The sequence below is a fragment of the Phascolarctos cinereus genome, unplaced genomic scaffold (genome assembly GCF_003287225.1).
Source record: "Phascolarctos cinereus isolate Bilbo 61053 unplaced genomic scaffold, phaCin_HiC Scaffold_4;HRSCAF=312, whole genome shotgun sequence".
In the NCBI taxonomy this organism is placed as follows: Eukaryota; Metazoa; Chordata; class Mammalia; order Diprotodontia; family Phascolarctidae; genus Phascolarctos; species Phascolarctos cinereus.
The window spans coordinates 518,793,394-518,809,743 of record NW_027555847.1 but is presented as its reverse complement, the minus strand read 5'-3'; the positions used below and the strand labels follow the sequence as shown (position 1 = coordinate 518,809,743).

At 37.2% G+C, this 16,350-nt stretch overlaps 1 protein-coding gene across 3 annotated transcripts in view; it reads right to left on the bottom strand.

The window, feature by feature from the left end:
• PRELID3A (PRELI domain containing 3A) overlaps positions 1–16,350 on the bottom strand; it is a 46,252-nt gene that overhangs the window by 27,438 nt on the left and 2,464 nt on the right. Inside the window, exons 2-6 of one of the 3 annotated variants that reach the window (XR_002324322.2) lie at positions 4,791–4,959; positions 4,474–4,563; positions 2,850–2,920; positions 2,636–2,738; positions 74–186 (exon numbers count right to left, since the gene is read on the bottom strand). Coding sequence is in view for 2 of the 3 variants with exons in the window: in XM_020985567.2 (XP_020841226.1) it covers positions 133–186; positions 2,636–2,738; positions 2,850–2,920; positions 4,474–4,563; positions 4,791–4,959 (487 nt within the window). In the remaining variant the exon portion in view is untranslated. The remainder of the gene's footprint in view (positions 1–73; positions 187–2,635; positions 2,739–2,849; positions 2,921–4,473; positions 4,564–4,790; positions 4,960–16,350) is intronic. The other 2 variants (XM_020985567.2, XM_020985566.2) reach the window with 2 other exon arrangements.

The window sequence follows — 16,350 nt, the reverse complement described above, 5'->3', positions numbered from 1 at the left end:
TCCTCCCTCCCACTTCCCCTTCCCCTAAACAACATACCATGCATACATTCAATAAAATGGTAAGATGCTATACCAGGGTCAATGAATGCTGTAGTTACCACTATTTATCCCAAATGGTAGGTGTGGATGCAGTTAGCTTACAGCACTTTCAGAATTTTGAATTATCCACTCAATAGCAGCCCACCCCTGGAGCAACACAGAAAAGATTTACAAAATGGAGTGAGAAACTCTTCATCTGTCACTCTAGAGCATTGGCAATAAAGCTGCAAAAAAAAAAATACCAGAATGAGAAAAAAAAAGCCTACAACAGTTGAATGGAACAGTAAAGGCCCTACTTTCCCCAGCAGGCTTTTAACATTTGTAGGTTATTCCTTAGGTTCAGAAATAAGATGCTGTTCATTCAGTACTCACAAATTCTTTCCCATGTGAACAGACTATCTGTTAGGTTCAAGATCTCATATACCAGGGGTCTTTATTAGCAAGCTGAATTTTCACTCACTTCCCTGAGATTGGGGGAGATAAAGGAGCCTCCTCACTTATGACATGCACAGTCAGTCCAGTGAAAGTCACTGGCATAAGAACCGTTGGCAATACTCTGATCTAGGAACAATGTTCCCTCAGCTTTCCTAGGAGCCAAGACAAGGGGACCCAGGGTACCAGAGGGGAAGGGATGGTTAGAGGAATAGAGCTCTGGAGAAGGTTCTCTACCTCCAAAACATGTGCCTACTCCTCTCCATGACTCTGATTAGAATCCTACTAAAAATTATGCCATAACATAAGTTTTCCATCCCTGTTATATGTATCTTCTAGACCAAGGGTTTTTAATCTTTTCCTCTGTTATAGACCCCTTTGGCAGTATATGAAGTCTACGGAACCTTTTTCAGAAGATTTTTAAATACATAAAATAAAATGCATAGTATCACAAGGAAAAGCAATTGTATTAAAATACAATTATCAAAATAACTTTTAAAAAACAAATTTACCAACCCCAGGTTAAGAACCTCTCACTGTCCCACCTTAAAGGAAATAAAACACAACCATTATTACCATTATGTCAAATGGTTAAAATAAACAACACTACAACCACTGACTTTAATTGCCAAATGACAGAAAGATTTTCTACACCAAGGCTTCAATATGGCAAGCCCTAAAATAAAACTGGATGGAATTAGAGACAATTCAGCATCCCTCAACTTTCTGAGGTTCAAAGGAAAGTGTTTAATACAACCCTTTGATTCTAATCCCAAAGTCTCTGGACAGAGCTTGCCTAAAACTGCCTGAATTTCTCAAATTCTAATCTCTCTGAAAACAGAGTGAACTCATTAGTCTGAATGGTGAGGTGGAAAGAACCCCGCACTTAGAGTCAGAAGACCTAGATTCAAAGTCTAGCTTTGCCCATTTACTGCCTGTGTAATTCTAGACAGTCCCATTGTATCCAGGACCATATCCAGTCAACTTGATCTATATCTGGCCAGTGGACCTAGATGGCTCTGGAGAAGAAAGTGAGGCTAATGACTCTGCACAACCCTCCCTCATTTAAATCCAATTCACTTACATGTCATGGCATCACCTACATGATGTCATGGTCCTCTTCAAGAATGAAAGACAAACAACAACCTTAGATAAATCATCTAGCACCTCTGAGCTTCAGGGCTGGACTAAATGACTTCAAAGGTCCCTTCTTGCTCTAAACCTATATTCTATCATCCTAGTATTAATGTGATCGATGGTCTTCAACTAGTTTGTGACTTCAGGGCTGGGTGAATACAAAATATAATGACTGACATTCCATTACCCCTTGAAAGAAGAAAATGATTTTTATATGGAAAGAATTAAATAAGCCTGAGAACTGACCAGAAGACAAGACTAAAAGCATGAGACCTGAGCTACTAAGTAATATACCTTGGATTTCTAAGTTTTATCTCTTCTAGTAAGCTCAAAGTACCTCATATATAGTAGAAGTAGGAGGAGATTCTATCACTGCCAACTCTCACAGCCACTCCTAGCTATCTTTCCTATATGCCTTTGCTTCTAGATTGGAGAGAAAAAGGGGACCATGAATGGCTACTAGGATCCCCTCCATTGTCCTTTCCAACCCTGGTGCTGCAAAGAACATCTTCTGCCTCAACAATTCTGTTCTAATTGTGGTTCCTGCCCACCATTACTCTAATTCCATCAGAATCAAGATTCAGTGGGGTCAGGAGTCCTTAATGAAATCGTATCACCATATCTAAAAACTCAGCAGAATGCACTTGATGGCATTAAATACGAAATTACTGGAAATCCATACTGTCCTTCTTAACTTTGTTAATGAAATATTCATTGAGCCTGTAACATTTCAGGAGAAGCTGATTTGGTATGATTTATTTGCCAACTTTACTTGACACTTGAGCTGAGGGCACTAAGCTTGCTGGGCCTCTATACTGACTGACATACTCTCACTTAAGCCTGGGTCTGTAGGCACTCAACCAGTTTTTTAAAGTAACTGAGGCATTCATCGTATTGTCAAGAACTTTGCTTAGTGGGAATTATGTCTCTTGGAACTTAATGCAAGAGGAGGACAACGATTAAAATATTTCATATCTTGAATTTTAGCAACATATACACCCACAGCACTAGAGCTTGCAGTACATACCTTCCGTGCATTGGATGATATGGTGTTTGCCATTAGGCTTTCCAAGTAGCTGCCTAAGCTAAATCCCTTCACGGTGATGACTGCTTCATGTGTCAGCACCGTCCTAAAGAGGAACAAACCAAGAAGAATTCACTGGCATTCAAAGAGACAATGTTTCTTCCCCTGTCCTCACCCTCCAAATTTGATTTGCAAAAGTTACGTTATGATTACTTACATTTCAGGGTTGTCAGGATGAGGTGTGTACACCAACCTCTCATTCACCGACACCAAATTTGTGAGTGTGATCTTTAAAAAACAAACAGCAAACTTCCATTTTTAAAATTCCTCTTTGCAGCTCCTCCCAAGTCATAGTTCATCAACTGCCTATGCTCTGTCACTTTAAATAACAGTATGTACTGGCACCAGAACAGAGGCAGCATCATGATTTCATATATAAATCCTCTTTCTATTCTTTTTTGTATATGGAAATGTTCACATTTGTTGGTGTTTGCTAAGTTCAAAGTAACAAAAAATAAAAATTATTTTATAAAAAACATTTTTATCAGGGACTTGAATAAAGGCATAGATGGCATGATTATCAAGCCACCAGATGAAACAAAGCTAGGAGGGATCACTAACATGCTAGATGACAAGAGTCAGAGGCCAAAAAGACTTTGAGAAACTAGAACACTGGGTCAAATACAATAAGAAAAAAATTAATAGAGCTCAGTGTCTATAAAGTTTTATATAGCTACTGGGGGGGGGGGGAAAGCCCAACTTCAAAAGGACAAGATGGGAGAAACAGAGCTATGTAGCAGTTTAGCTAGAAAAGATTTGGGGATTCAATGTAGTGGTAAGATCAGCTGATGTGATAGGCAAAGATGCAAATTTGACCTTAGGATACATTAAGAAAGACATAGTTTCCAGGACTGAGGAGGTGAAAGTGCTACCATACTCTGTCATATTCATTCCCCATCTGGAAGATTATATTCAATTCTTGGTACCACATTTTAGGAAGGACACTGATGAAGCTGAGGATGATAACTGATGATATCAGTAATATTTATACAGGAATCTAAGGCTATAAAGTGCTTTGAATACATTTGCTCTTATGAGTCACACAACAAACCCTACGGGTTAAATACTGTAGTTATTAAGGACAGGCATAGGCCTGGATTTGCTACTTCACTGGTATAAGGACTTCCCAAATGAGGGAACTTCCTCTACCAATAAAGTTGGCATATTTTTTGCAACTGAAGAGAGCTGCCTGGGAGCACTAAAAAGTTGAGTGATTTGTCCAGAATCACATAGCCATTAGAAACTTTCAAGCAAAAGACCTGGTAGGAACATGAAGGAGATTCTTGTTCATGTATGGGTTGGACAAGATGGCTTTGGAGGTCCCTTCCAATTCTGAGATTCAGAGATTCTATAATCTACAATTACTACACTTGGAACTATCAGACTATAAAAGTTAATAAGATCCTCTAAAATTTCTAATTTTATCTATAGTATTCTTAAATTCAATACTCCCATAAAGATGTGCACTTTTCATGGTTGGTCCAAAAGTAGGGATACAGTCATTTTTTTTTCTGCTTTTTCAGAAAAAAACAAATAACTGAAAACCAAGCTCATGCACTTTCCTCATGCTTTTGGTCAGAAGATATATAAGGCCACTGTTTTTTAAAAAAGTGAAACAACAAAAAGTAGCTGTAAAAATACTTATGAACATCTCTAGTCTGTTCACTATGAAGAAAAAAACCTTCTTAGGTCAAAACTTTGAGAGTGTTTTGGAAATAAAGTTATAAACTTTATTCTACAAAAAAATTAAGATCTTTTCCAAACTCACTTTATTAACTTACATTGGTAGAACACAACTCCATTTTCTTTCCCACTGGATCTACGACAGAATGCTCTTTAATATATGTCAAAGTCCTATTGGTTCCCAAGACCTGAAAGACAAAAATCCCTGAGTGTTGAAAAAATGCATGACTGAAACTTACAGAGAGAAGGCCAATGTGTCAGTATCCAAAAAGCAGCAAATACGTGAGAGCAGGATTTATATGAAGATAATAATCACGTTCTTAACTGTTTAACAGATGACTAACAACTCTGAAACAAGAGCAGTGACAAAGAAAGCTGTTAAAAAAAAAAAGAATAATTCCAAGTGAGAACTTACTGCTTTCACGAGAGCTGGGAGTCCCCACTCAGTACTGAGAAGACGATGGCTATGTAACCTGCCTCGGTTATCAAGGCTCCTGTCTAACACATCCACTCCTACTACACAAGGGTTCATTGGATTTGGGTATTTTCTCATAGCAGCTTTGATGACAGTGTCCCATGGATGGCTATGGGAAAAAAAGGCAATTAACCAAAATGAATTGGTACACCAGCATTTTTGAAAAATATGCTTACATGTGAGTGTGCTTGGACTATTAATATACCCGACTCCCAAATCAAACCTACAGATAGGAGTAGAAATAATAATAGCTTTAAGGTTTGCAAAGTACTTTACAAATATTATTTCATTTAATCTCTATAAGAACACTGGATGGTAGGTGCTATTATTATCACCACTTTACAGGTGACAAAACTGAGACATACTGGTTAAGTGACTTGCCCAGGGTCACACAGCTAGTAAGTGAGGCTGGATTTGAACTCAGGTCTCCTTGACTCCAGGTCCAGCATTTTCTCCTCTGTGCCATCTAGCTGGCAAATCCCATGAATAATAAGATGTTCCCTCTGCCTGTTATTTCTCCAATAAACTTTGGAGTTAGCATTTGTTTTATTTATTTTTCATTTTTATTGACATCTTTATTAATATTGATATCTTTTGTATATTCCTGTGTATGATTCTGTGATCCTGCTGTAAATAACACTAACTCTGGATTTTAGATTTATAGTTTTTATCACATTAAAATGATTCTTCTAGGGATAGCTAGATGGTACAGTGGATAGAGCACTGGCCCTTGAATTAGGAGGACCTGAGTTCAAATTTAGACTCAGACACTTGTTAGCTGTGTGACCTGGGTGCATCACTTAACCTCAATTCCTTCTAAAACTAAAATAAAAATGGCCCTTCTTTTGTTTTTGTTTGTAGGTTGTTTTTTTTTCCCTAAACATAAATAGGTGTTGCACTTGCTAAAAGTTTTTGGGTTTTTTCCCTAAGCCTACTGATATAATTATGTAGTTTGGATGTTTTTGTTTTTAATATGATTATGTTAATTGTTTTCCTAATGTTGAACCATCCTCATACCCTGGTATAAATTAATTTGGTCATAGTAAATAATTTTTAAAATATGTTACTGTAACCTTTTTGTTAAGATTTTATTTATAACGTTTTCATTAATATTTTCATTAGTGGTATTGGACTTTAGTTCTCTTCTTTTGTTGTTTTATTTGTCTCTGGTTCAGGCATTAGAGTGTCTTCTTTCTCAATTTTTGAGAGAATAATTTGTGTATCATAGTTTATTAACTATTCCTTTATATTTAATTATATATTCTTTTATACAGTATTTAGTTCCTTATTAGGATCCACCTCTAAATCCATCAGGATCAGGTTGTCTCCACTTGCTCCCTCGCTCCCTTTGGAAGCTCCTTTATGGCTAATTTAATTTTTTTTTTTTGAGATCAGCTTGTTTAGGAACTGTTATTGCCTGTTCTATTCACTTGCGTACTTTATATTTGTATAGGAAATCCTCCATTTCTTTTCATTTCTGTTTTGCTAACATATAATAATATAGATTCTGAAAATTCTCTTTCTTCTCCACTGTAAATGTTCCTTGTTAATTTTTTTTAATGGTAATTGGGTTTTCCTTCCTCTTCTTTTTTATCAGAACAGCTAAGGCTTTATTGATTTCATTAGCCTTCACGTAGAACAAATTTTTAGTTTTATTAATCTACATTCTTTTTGTTTTCCTACTTCTCATCTAATTTTCAGGATTTTTTTTTAGGAAGTATTCATTTATTGATTTTTCTATTTTTCAGTCCTCTGCTCTATTCATTGTTTTCTGAGATGTTATTTTTCTTCTTTGGATGATTTAGTGGCATCTCAAAAACGTTATCATTGTTAACATTTTCACATAATATAATATAATATAATATAATATAATATAATATAATATAATATAATATAATATAATATAATATAATATAATATAATATAATATAATATAATATAATATAATATAATATAACATAATACGATATAATACGATACGATACGATACGATACGATACAATACAATACGATATAATACAATACAATACAATACAATACAATACAATACAATATAATATAATATAATATAATATAATATAATATAATATAATATAATATAATATAATATAATATAATATAATATAATATAATATAATATAATATAATATAACATAATATAATATAATATAAAAGCTGCCTCTGATTTTTTCTTTATTCATTATTCAAGCTGTCACTATCATGTCTTTCTTCATTTAGGTTTGTATCTTTTGTTTGCGTTTCTTGTATTAATAACTTTTTATTGAATCACAGTAAGCAGTTTTCAAATGTATACCCATGAAAACTGCTAGTTACCCCAAAAATAAAACAAGGTCAAGGATAAAACATTTTAGAAATCATATTTTAAAGCACCCAAAATGGGTTCGAATAAATGTGACAGTTCATGACAAACTAGATATGAACTCATATTAATGTGCTACCAGTATGTCAACCTAACTCCCCTAACAACCCTCTGCCTAACTTCCCTGTTTCTGTCAAGGGCACCATCACCTTTCCTTCCAGCTACCCAGGCTCAAAACCTAAATGTCATCCTGAATCCTCACTCTCCCTCACCTCAGATAGCTAATCGGAGGCCAAATCATGTTTCTATCTCCGCAATATCTCTTGTCTATATCATGTTATTGCCATTCACATAGCTACAATCTTAGATCAAGCCCTTGTCACCTTTCACTTTGACAATTGCAGTAGCTTCCTAATCCATCTTTCTGCCTTAAGCTTCTCCCCATCCCAATTCATCCTCTACATAGCCACCAAAAAGATTTTTTCTATAAAAGGACTCACCATGTATCTTCTCTACTCAACAAATTCCAGTGGCTCCTATTATCTCAAGGATCAAATACATACTCCCCTTTTTAGAATTTAAAGCAATTCACAACCTGGCTTCAACATATCTTTCTAGATTTATATATTATTCTCCTTTACATACTCTGTGGTCCAACCAAACTGGCCTTCTTTCCAGTATCTCTTAGAATCCTGAGTTTCTGGGGCAGCTAGGTGGTGCAGTGGATATAGTTCTGGCCTTGGAGTCAGGAGGACCTGAGTTCAAATTCGGTCTCAGGCACTTGATACTTACTAGCTGTGTGACCCTGGGCAAGTCACTTAAACCCAACTGCCTCACCAACAAGCCAAAAAAAAAAAGAATCTTGAGTTTCTGAAATCCAGATTTCACTAGCAGATAGTGCCTCCCTTCAAAAATGTTCTAGTTGTTGATAGGTGGCATGGAAGGTAGAATGCTGGGCCTGGGGTCAGTAAGATCTGAGTCCAAATCCAGCTTCAGACACTTACTAGCTATGTGACCCTGGGGAAGTCACTTGACCAAAGTTTCCTCATCTATAAAATGAGTTGGAGAAGGAAATGGCAAACCACTCCAGCATCTTTTCAAAGAAAACCCCAAATGGCTCATGGAGAGTTGGATGTGACTGAAATGACTGAACAACATATACATAGATATATGTATATAGATATACATACATAGATACATACAAAAAACACATATTACATATACACATATGTTATATACACTTAAATGTATACATTTACTCTCCTTGTAGAATATAAACTGCTTACAGACAGGGACAGTTACTGTCTGTATCTACAATGCCTGAAAAAAATAAGCTTTTATTAATAAATGTTTGTTGACTGATAGATAAATCACGCATATCACTGTTGCATTTTTACAGCTAGGAAAAAAAAACTAGATGTTTGAATCAGCCACCTATTTAATGACAGGATCATAGCTCTAGAGCTTTCTAACTCAGAAACCATTTAGATCAGCCTCCTCATTTTGCAGAATGGCTAAGCTGCTGCCTGTATGGCAAAACTTTAAGCATCATGAGCTTGATCTGGATAGAGACTCCACCAGGCCAACTAGAATAGTAACTTTTATTTAGATTACCCTTAGGGGTGAAACCTAAAGGATCATGTAGGTCACATACCACAGTTGCTCAGCAGCTAGGTAACTGATTGTTGGGCAACTATGATTGATCAATAACTTGGCACTTTGGGTGTTAACAAATAAAGGAGTTCCAGTGATTAAGTTCAGTCAGTGATTACTACTATAGCTGGAACCAAACAGGACCTTTTGTTTAACCTGAATTTCTGTATAAAATATTTCTGCAAATTCCTACAATACTCACTCTAAAACTATACTTCATGAGCCCCCACCAGTGTGCTTCCTTCTTAAGTCAGCAGGTAAACAAAATTGCTCAAAGCAAAGGCACTTACTAAGAGGGCATTGTAAGAAGAACAGCTATAAAAAAAATTCCTCCTAAAAGCAGGGTGCATTCTCCTACAAACACACATAGCATCAGTAGGAAGAGTGGTCACAAATTTAGAGTATACTAGTAGAAAGGCATATGTGTGGGGAGCACACACAGTCAGAGTCACTCATACCTATAGTTCTACACTGCTTTACTTTAACGTCTACTTTCTCCACCTAGAATCCTCAAGAAGCTTCTCAAAGCACAAAATCTCTGCTAGTCAGATTCCTCCCCAAAGTCTGCTCCTCTCCAAAGGTCAGCTCCCATTTACTAGGGATAACCCTTCTTGAAGCCCTCTCTTTTCTACTGACATGAATCACAATCCTTGAATCTGCTCCCTCCAATAACTACCTCTCTATGTGTGTATCTGTTTGGAGGATGTGTGTCTCTGCTCCCTCCCGGAAGCAGTGTCTCCTGCTAGGGAGTAATTCTGATGCAAAAAAAAAAAATCCCCTCTCCCTAGCCCCACAGCCCTCTGGTGGAGACTCACACTCCATAAAACTGCTTCAACGGGTCAAATTTGACTGGTAGACCTACTTCAGGCTTAGCTATTTAAAGCCCTCTAGGTTCATGACCACTTTTTGGCTGCTTGGCCTAACCCATCCTGATTCAATAAAAAAAAAAAGGTGTTCACACTTAATAAGAGGATAACAGTGTGTTAACACCTCATTAATATATTAACACTTCAGCCACTAGGGATTACATACTGAGAGGAAGGAGAAATCAACTGTTCAGTGTTCAGTTCCCCCTCTTAACAAAACATTTCATTAACAGAATTGGATAAAGTAATAGGCAAAAGAGTCCTTAAGCTACCTGCAAGTAGAGATCGTTTTATTCAGTATATTTGCATAGCACCCACAGTGTCAAGCACTCATTAGATGCTTAACAAATACTGACTGACGGATTCATTAAAACACAGCACACAGGACCCATGGAAAGGAAAAATTAAGCAAATAGGTGATTACAGTGTAATGGCATATATAGTAAATGAGGAATGAGGTACCTCTACACTTAATACAACAGGAAGAGGATGAAACGCCAGAAGTTTAAAATTCAGTGGGTCATGGTTGGTCTGTATTTCTTAGTTAAAGAAAACAATTTTGGAAGAAAAAAAAGTTGATGAGGATTGTCTACTAGCTGAAACAGAGGACTGAGGATCAGAAGGCAGCATGGTAGTGTGGAAGAGCACTGGATTTGAAGTCAGAGGACTAGAATCAAATACAGCCTCTGTCACTTGCTACCTACCATGTTCAACTCACTTAATCTCCCTGGGCCTAGGTTTCATCCTCCGCAAATTAAAGGGGCTACTCTTAGGCCTCTTCTAGGTTAAAATCTATGATCCCATGATCTCACTACTACAGAAGTTCTTAACGTGTCTGGACCCTGAATGCCTTTGGGAACAGTTTTTATTTATCTAAAAATATTCAGAATCAGCCCTAGGCAAAATTGTGAAGTGAGAAAAAATTTAAGGGGTACCACAGGCCTCCTTCACTTATACCCTTCTGTTACCCTTAGCCAGCAGTTACCCTTACTATCTTCCCTTATAGGAACCCCTTTCTCCAATCAAAACAGGGAAGGATCTGATTTTTATCTGTGATACTATAAAACAGTGTACTTTGTATTTGCTTTTGCTTCAATCTACCTCTTTGCAGGGGCAACTAGGTGACCAGCAGATAGAGCACCGGGCCCAAGTCAGGAAGGCTCATCTTCATAAGTTCAAATCTGGCCTCAGATGCTAGTTGTGTGACCCTGGACGAGTCACTTAACCCTATTTGACTCAGTTGCCTCATCTGTAAAATGAACTAAAGATTCCAATATCTTTGCCAAGAAAAGCCCAAATGGGGTTGCAAAAAGTCAGACATAACTTAAATGATTTAACAAACCCTCTAGCCTTATGCAAGGAATATTTACTAGAGTAGGGTAAAATAGGAGGCACAATTATTTTGCAACATTTTGATGGACTAATCCCCCAACCACTTGCTGTCTTAATAGTAGAAAAATCCTAACCCCTACTGAAGGATAAATAAAACCATGCAAAGATACTGTAAAGCAGAGGATTTCATCAATTGTCGTAACAACTACTTGTCCTTGGATAAGAGTTTGGCCTAAAATGACTTCCTTCACAATTGTAAAAGTATTTGGTCATTTTCCTTTGTCTCCTGCTTTTCAATAGTGAATGTTTTCTTATAATAAATCGTGCCAACTGCATTTCAAATGATCCCCCTTTCTCTCTTAGGTGATCTACCTCCTCCCACTCCTGTGAAATATTTTACTTACTTAACCTAAGTTGACTCAGAATGCTGATTGGCTGTGTACTCTAAATGGGCATGCAAAGTTATAAAAATCCAATCTGTACCCTGAGGTTGAAGCTGCTATTGAGCATGAGCAGCCTTCCTTAGCATGCTAATAATACTCTTTGCTTTCAATTTGGCCTCCTGTCTTTGACTCACAATCATCAGACCTCCGATGATGGATATACCTCTCCCAAGAATTCCCATTCCTTGAGTGAAAGGATTCCTTGATGCTAAGCACTTAACTATGTTGAAGACACTGTGCTAGTCCTAGAATACAAATACAAAAAGAAAAGAGAAAGATACAATTCAAGATTTTTCTTCCAACTTCATGAAATAATGAAAGTCTTTGTTTCTTGATGAAGAATTTTTAGACATTCACAGAAGAAGAAGGTTGAGAAATTTGGGGGCAGAGCAAGTTAGCAACTCTCATGGCCCCAGGAATCACACTATGCTTAAAACAAGCCCTAAAGAAAAAACTGGTATAGGTTGGCTATGGAGTGGGCCAGATAGTCTGCAGTCTCTACCCCAAGAGTCACCTTTCTGCTTTCCTGAGGGAACCCTAAAGATGCCAGAGGCCTTTTCCCTAGGGCAAGAGATCAAGTGTCCTAGTATAACTGATTTCTTCTTTCTATATAGCTGGGAAGCCTGGAATAAATCATGCCCTTGACCTGTTTAGCTATGGCCTCTCCTTACAAAGCTTTCCTGTCAATATTCCCACATAGGTGAAATCTAGAGTCAGTTCTCAATGTGCACAGTTCTTACCTGTCCCACTGCCTCAGATTTGGGTATGCGTGTCTCCCACTCAATTCCACAGAATAGTGACCAGGATTTCATGTATACATTCCATAAGCTACTACATCTTCCTTGTCCTGATCTCTCTACCCTTAGGATGGCAAGTATAATTGACAATTCACTGTGCTCCTCAAGGGTCCTTCAGAAGGGAGGGTGGGCAGGATAAGGGCATGAGGGATATCATAGTCCATTGTGTGGCAGGTGGTTGGAACACAGAGGTAAGCCATTTATTGGAATATATATCTCGTATCCACTACCTTTCTCTCCACTCACACAGCCACCACCCTAAGGCAGGCCTTCATCACCTCTGTCCTGGACGCTTGAGAGTACTTAATTTTTGTCCTTAATTCAAAACTTTCCCACCCAATGCCCTCATCTTCTACATAGTTGCAAAATCGATACTACTAACTTGCAGGTCTGCCCACGTCAATCAATCAACAAGCATTTATTAAGCACCTACTATGTTTAATACCCTGGGACAAGCACTTGGAAAATAAAGACAAAAATGAAACAGTCCCTTCAAGGAACTGAGTTCAAATCTGACTTTATACACTTACTAGCTGTGTGACCCTGGACAAGTCACTTAACCTCTGTCTCAGTTTCCTCAATTGTCAAATAATAACAATATTGTGAGGATAAAATGAATTAATATTTGTAAAGCACTTGACAAAGTGCTTTATAAATGCTAGCTACTACCTTAGTGATAATCTAATCCAACTCTCTTGTTCTGGTTTTACAGATAAAGAAACTAAGGCCCAGAAAGTAAAGTGACTTGCCCAAGATTTCTGAGTGACAGAGCCTGGATCTCAGGTCCTCTGACTCTAACGCTGTATTCACAACACCATGCTGCCTAATGTTACTTCTTTATGTTACTGCTATGGTCCTATGCGAATGATGAATCTTATTTTTGAAAGGTAGGTTCTAGGGGTGTGCCAGAGCCAACAGTTATAAACTGGCAAGATTGTTAAAATTTTGGTGTGAGCATTTATATCACAGAAATTGGTAAACTCTACAAATCAAGGCTTGACTCATTGTTTTATTGGTTGTAAAGACTTAGAGATGGAGAAAATGTTAATAATGCAAATTAAACTTTAAAGTAGCTTTTCAAAGAGCCAATCCTTCAATATTTACCAGCACACCCCTGCCATAAAGCCATAGTGGAGTAGATAGAATGTTGGCTTTAGAATCAGAAAGATCCAGATTCAGATCCTACTTCTGATATGAACTAGGGGTTGGTATCTCTTCTCAAATCACCAAACCTCTATATGCCTTATCCCTGGGATTTATCTAAAGCATATGCAGGTTATAATCTTCATTGGTATGATTTGAATTATAATCCTTACAGGATGAAATTAGCAAGGAAAGTCTGCCACTCAAAAAATGCTTAACCATCTCAAAACATGGTGAGATGACTGCTCTTGTCAGTTAGCTTTTCTAAAATGTTCTCGATTTTTATCAGGACTTACTTTTCAGATTATACTTGGATATGATTTCCAGATCTCATGGGCTTTTCACATGAATATGAATGGCAACAGGGACACCTGACCATATCCAACTTCTTTAAATCTAATCTTTTTTTTTCTCTTTTCTTTCAGAGTAAGCTTATCAAGTATCAGTCAAATGTCTTTATAATAATCCAACAAAAACTTGAAGAGAAAACAATCCAGAATAAACAAGAACAAAGAAATATCTATAATCTTAGAGAGAGAAAACGAAGGACTGTTAGTAGACCAAAATATCTCCCATGAACACAACCAGAAAGTTGTACTTCTGGTTTTTAGTGTCATACAGAAAATAATGCTGGACAGCATTATGTCATTCATAAAACAGTCTTAGGGAACAGAACATAAATGACAGTTTTTAATAAGCAGCTGAGTACCTATCTGTCAAACTCCATTTAGCTTTTGTTCTAAAGCCAGAACTCAATGACAAGACAGTCAGCTGAAACAAGTTTTGAAATCATCAATAGTAATTTTGTTTGTAACTGACAAATCACTTATACTTGTGACAAATATTTAAGGTATTTCCATGATGTGTAGCAAAATCCATACTAAACTAAAATTAAACTCAATCAATCACTCAATGATTGCTGGTTTTATGTCAGGAACTGTCCTAGCAACAAAGGATATAAAGACCAAAAAAAAAGAGAAAATTCTTAATCTTGAATAGCTTACATTCTATAGGTAGAGATAGAAAGTGATGTGTGTGTGTGTGTGTGTGTGTATATGTACATATTATACATGCATATACATGCATTTTTTTTATCTATGTATACAGAAGAAACACAAAATAAATACAAGCCAGTTAGTCAATAAGCATTTATTAAACACCTAGTATGTGTTGGGCACTGTGCTTAGTGCTGGGGATATGAAATACAAGGTAATTAATTATAAGGTAGTTAGGAAAGAGGGTACTGGCAGTTGCAGGGATCAAGAAAGGCTTCATAAGAGGATGGTGCTTAAGCTGTCTCTTGAAGGAAGTGAGGGATTCTTTGAGATGGAGGTGAGCATTCCGAGCATGAGGAAGAATCTATGCAAAGACATAATGGATGGAGATGGGTTGGAATGCCATGTGAGAGGAACAGACAGAAGGTCAGTTTGGCTGGACTACAGAGCTTAGGAACGTAAACAACATGTAATGAATCTGGAAAGACAGATTGTGAAGGGCTTAAAATGCCCCAAAAGGGGTTTATATTTTATCCTAGAGGCAACAGGGAGCCACTGGAGATTACTGAGTAGAGGAGGGAACTGGTCAGATCTTTGCTTAAGGAAAATCATTTTGACAGCTGTGTGAAGAAGGATAAGAGTGGGGAGAGATTAGAAGCTGAGAAGTCACTAGCGTAATCTACACAAGAGGTGATGAGGGCTTGAACTGCAGGTGCCTTTGTGAGTACAGAAAAGGTGTTGGAGGTGAGAGATGTGGTGGAAGTAACTGACAAGATTTGGCAAACAGATGCATATACGGGGTGAGGGAGAGTGAAGAATCTGGAATAATGCCAAGATAACTAACACAGGAGACTGGAAGAATGATGGGATGTTTGATAACAAGAGGAAAATTTGGCAGAAGGGTAGATTTGAGGAGGAAAAATAGCCAGTCCTGTTTTAGTCATGTTGAATTTGAGATGCCTGTAGGATATATCCAGTGTAAGATGTCCAACAGGTTGTTGGTCATGTAAGACTGGAACTCAAGAAAGAGACTGGAGCTGGTGATACAGATCTATGTGTCCTCTGCATAGTGATAATAATTAAATATAGGGACCTGATGAAGTCACTGGTCAAGCAATCACTAAGCATTTATTCAGCACTTACTGTGATTATATAACAAGAAATACGAAGATGATAAAGAAAAAACAAAACAATCCGTGCCTTCAAGGAACTTTCATTCTAATGGTGGAAGCAATACACATGTGGGTGTATGTGTATATACATACATATACGTGTATCCATGAATAATGTAGATTCTCCATATATACACATATATGTGTATGCTTTTTTAAACATATAAAATATGTATGGAGGATGGATTGGGGTAGAAAGAAACCTAAATCAGTCAATCAATAAACATTTAAGGGTCTACTATGTCTACTGTGTTAGCACCTTGTTAAAGATCCAAAGAAAGGCAAAGAAAAAAACCTCTGCTCTCAAGGACCTCACAATCTAACAGGGGAGACAACATGCAAATAACTAGGTACTAACAAGATACATACAGAACATAATTTAAAAGGAAGGCTTCAGAATTTAGAGGATTGGGAGAGGCTTCCTATAGACTATAGGATTTTAGCTTGGAATTGAAGGAATTTGGCGAAATCTAGGAAGCAGACATGAGCGAGAACATTCCAGGCATGAGGAAAAGAGAAAAACAGCCAGTGAAAATGCCTAAAGCTGGGAGATGGAGTGTCTTGTTCAAGGAACAGTAAGGAGACCAGTGTCACTGGATCACAGGGTATGTAGGGATTGGTCTAGGACATAAGAATATGTAAGAATACTGGAAAGGTAAGGGGGTAGAAATAAGATTTGGCAACCAATTGTATACATGAAGTGAAGGAGAGTGAAGGGCCCAGGATAACACATAGGTTGCAAATCTGACTACAAGAATGATATGTATGATTGTGTGTTT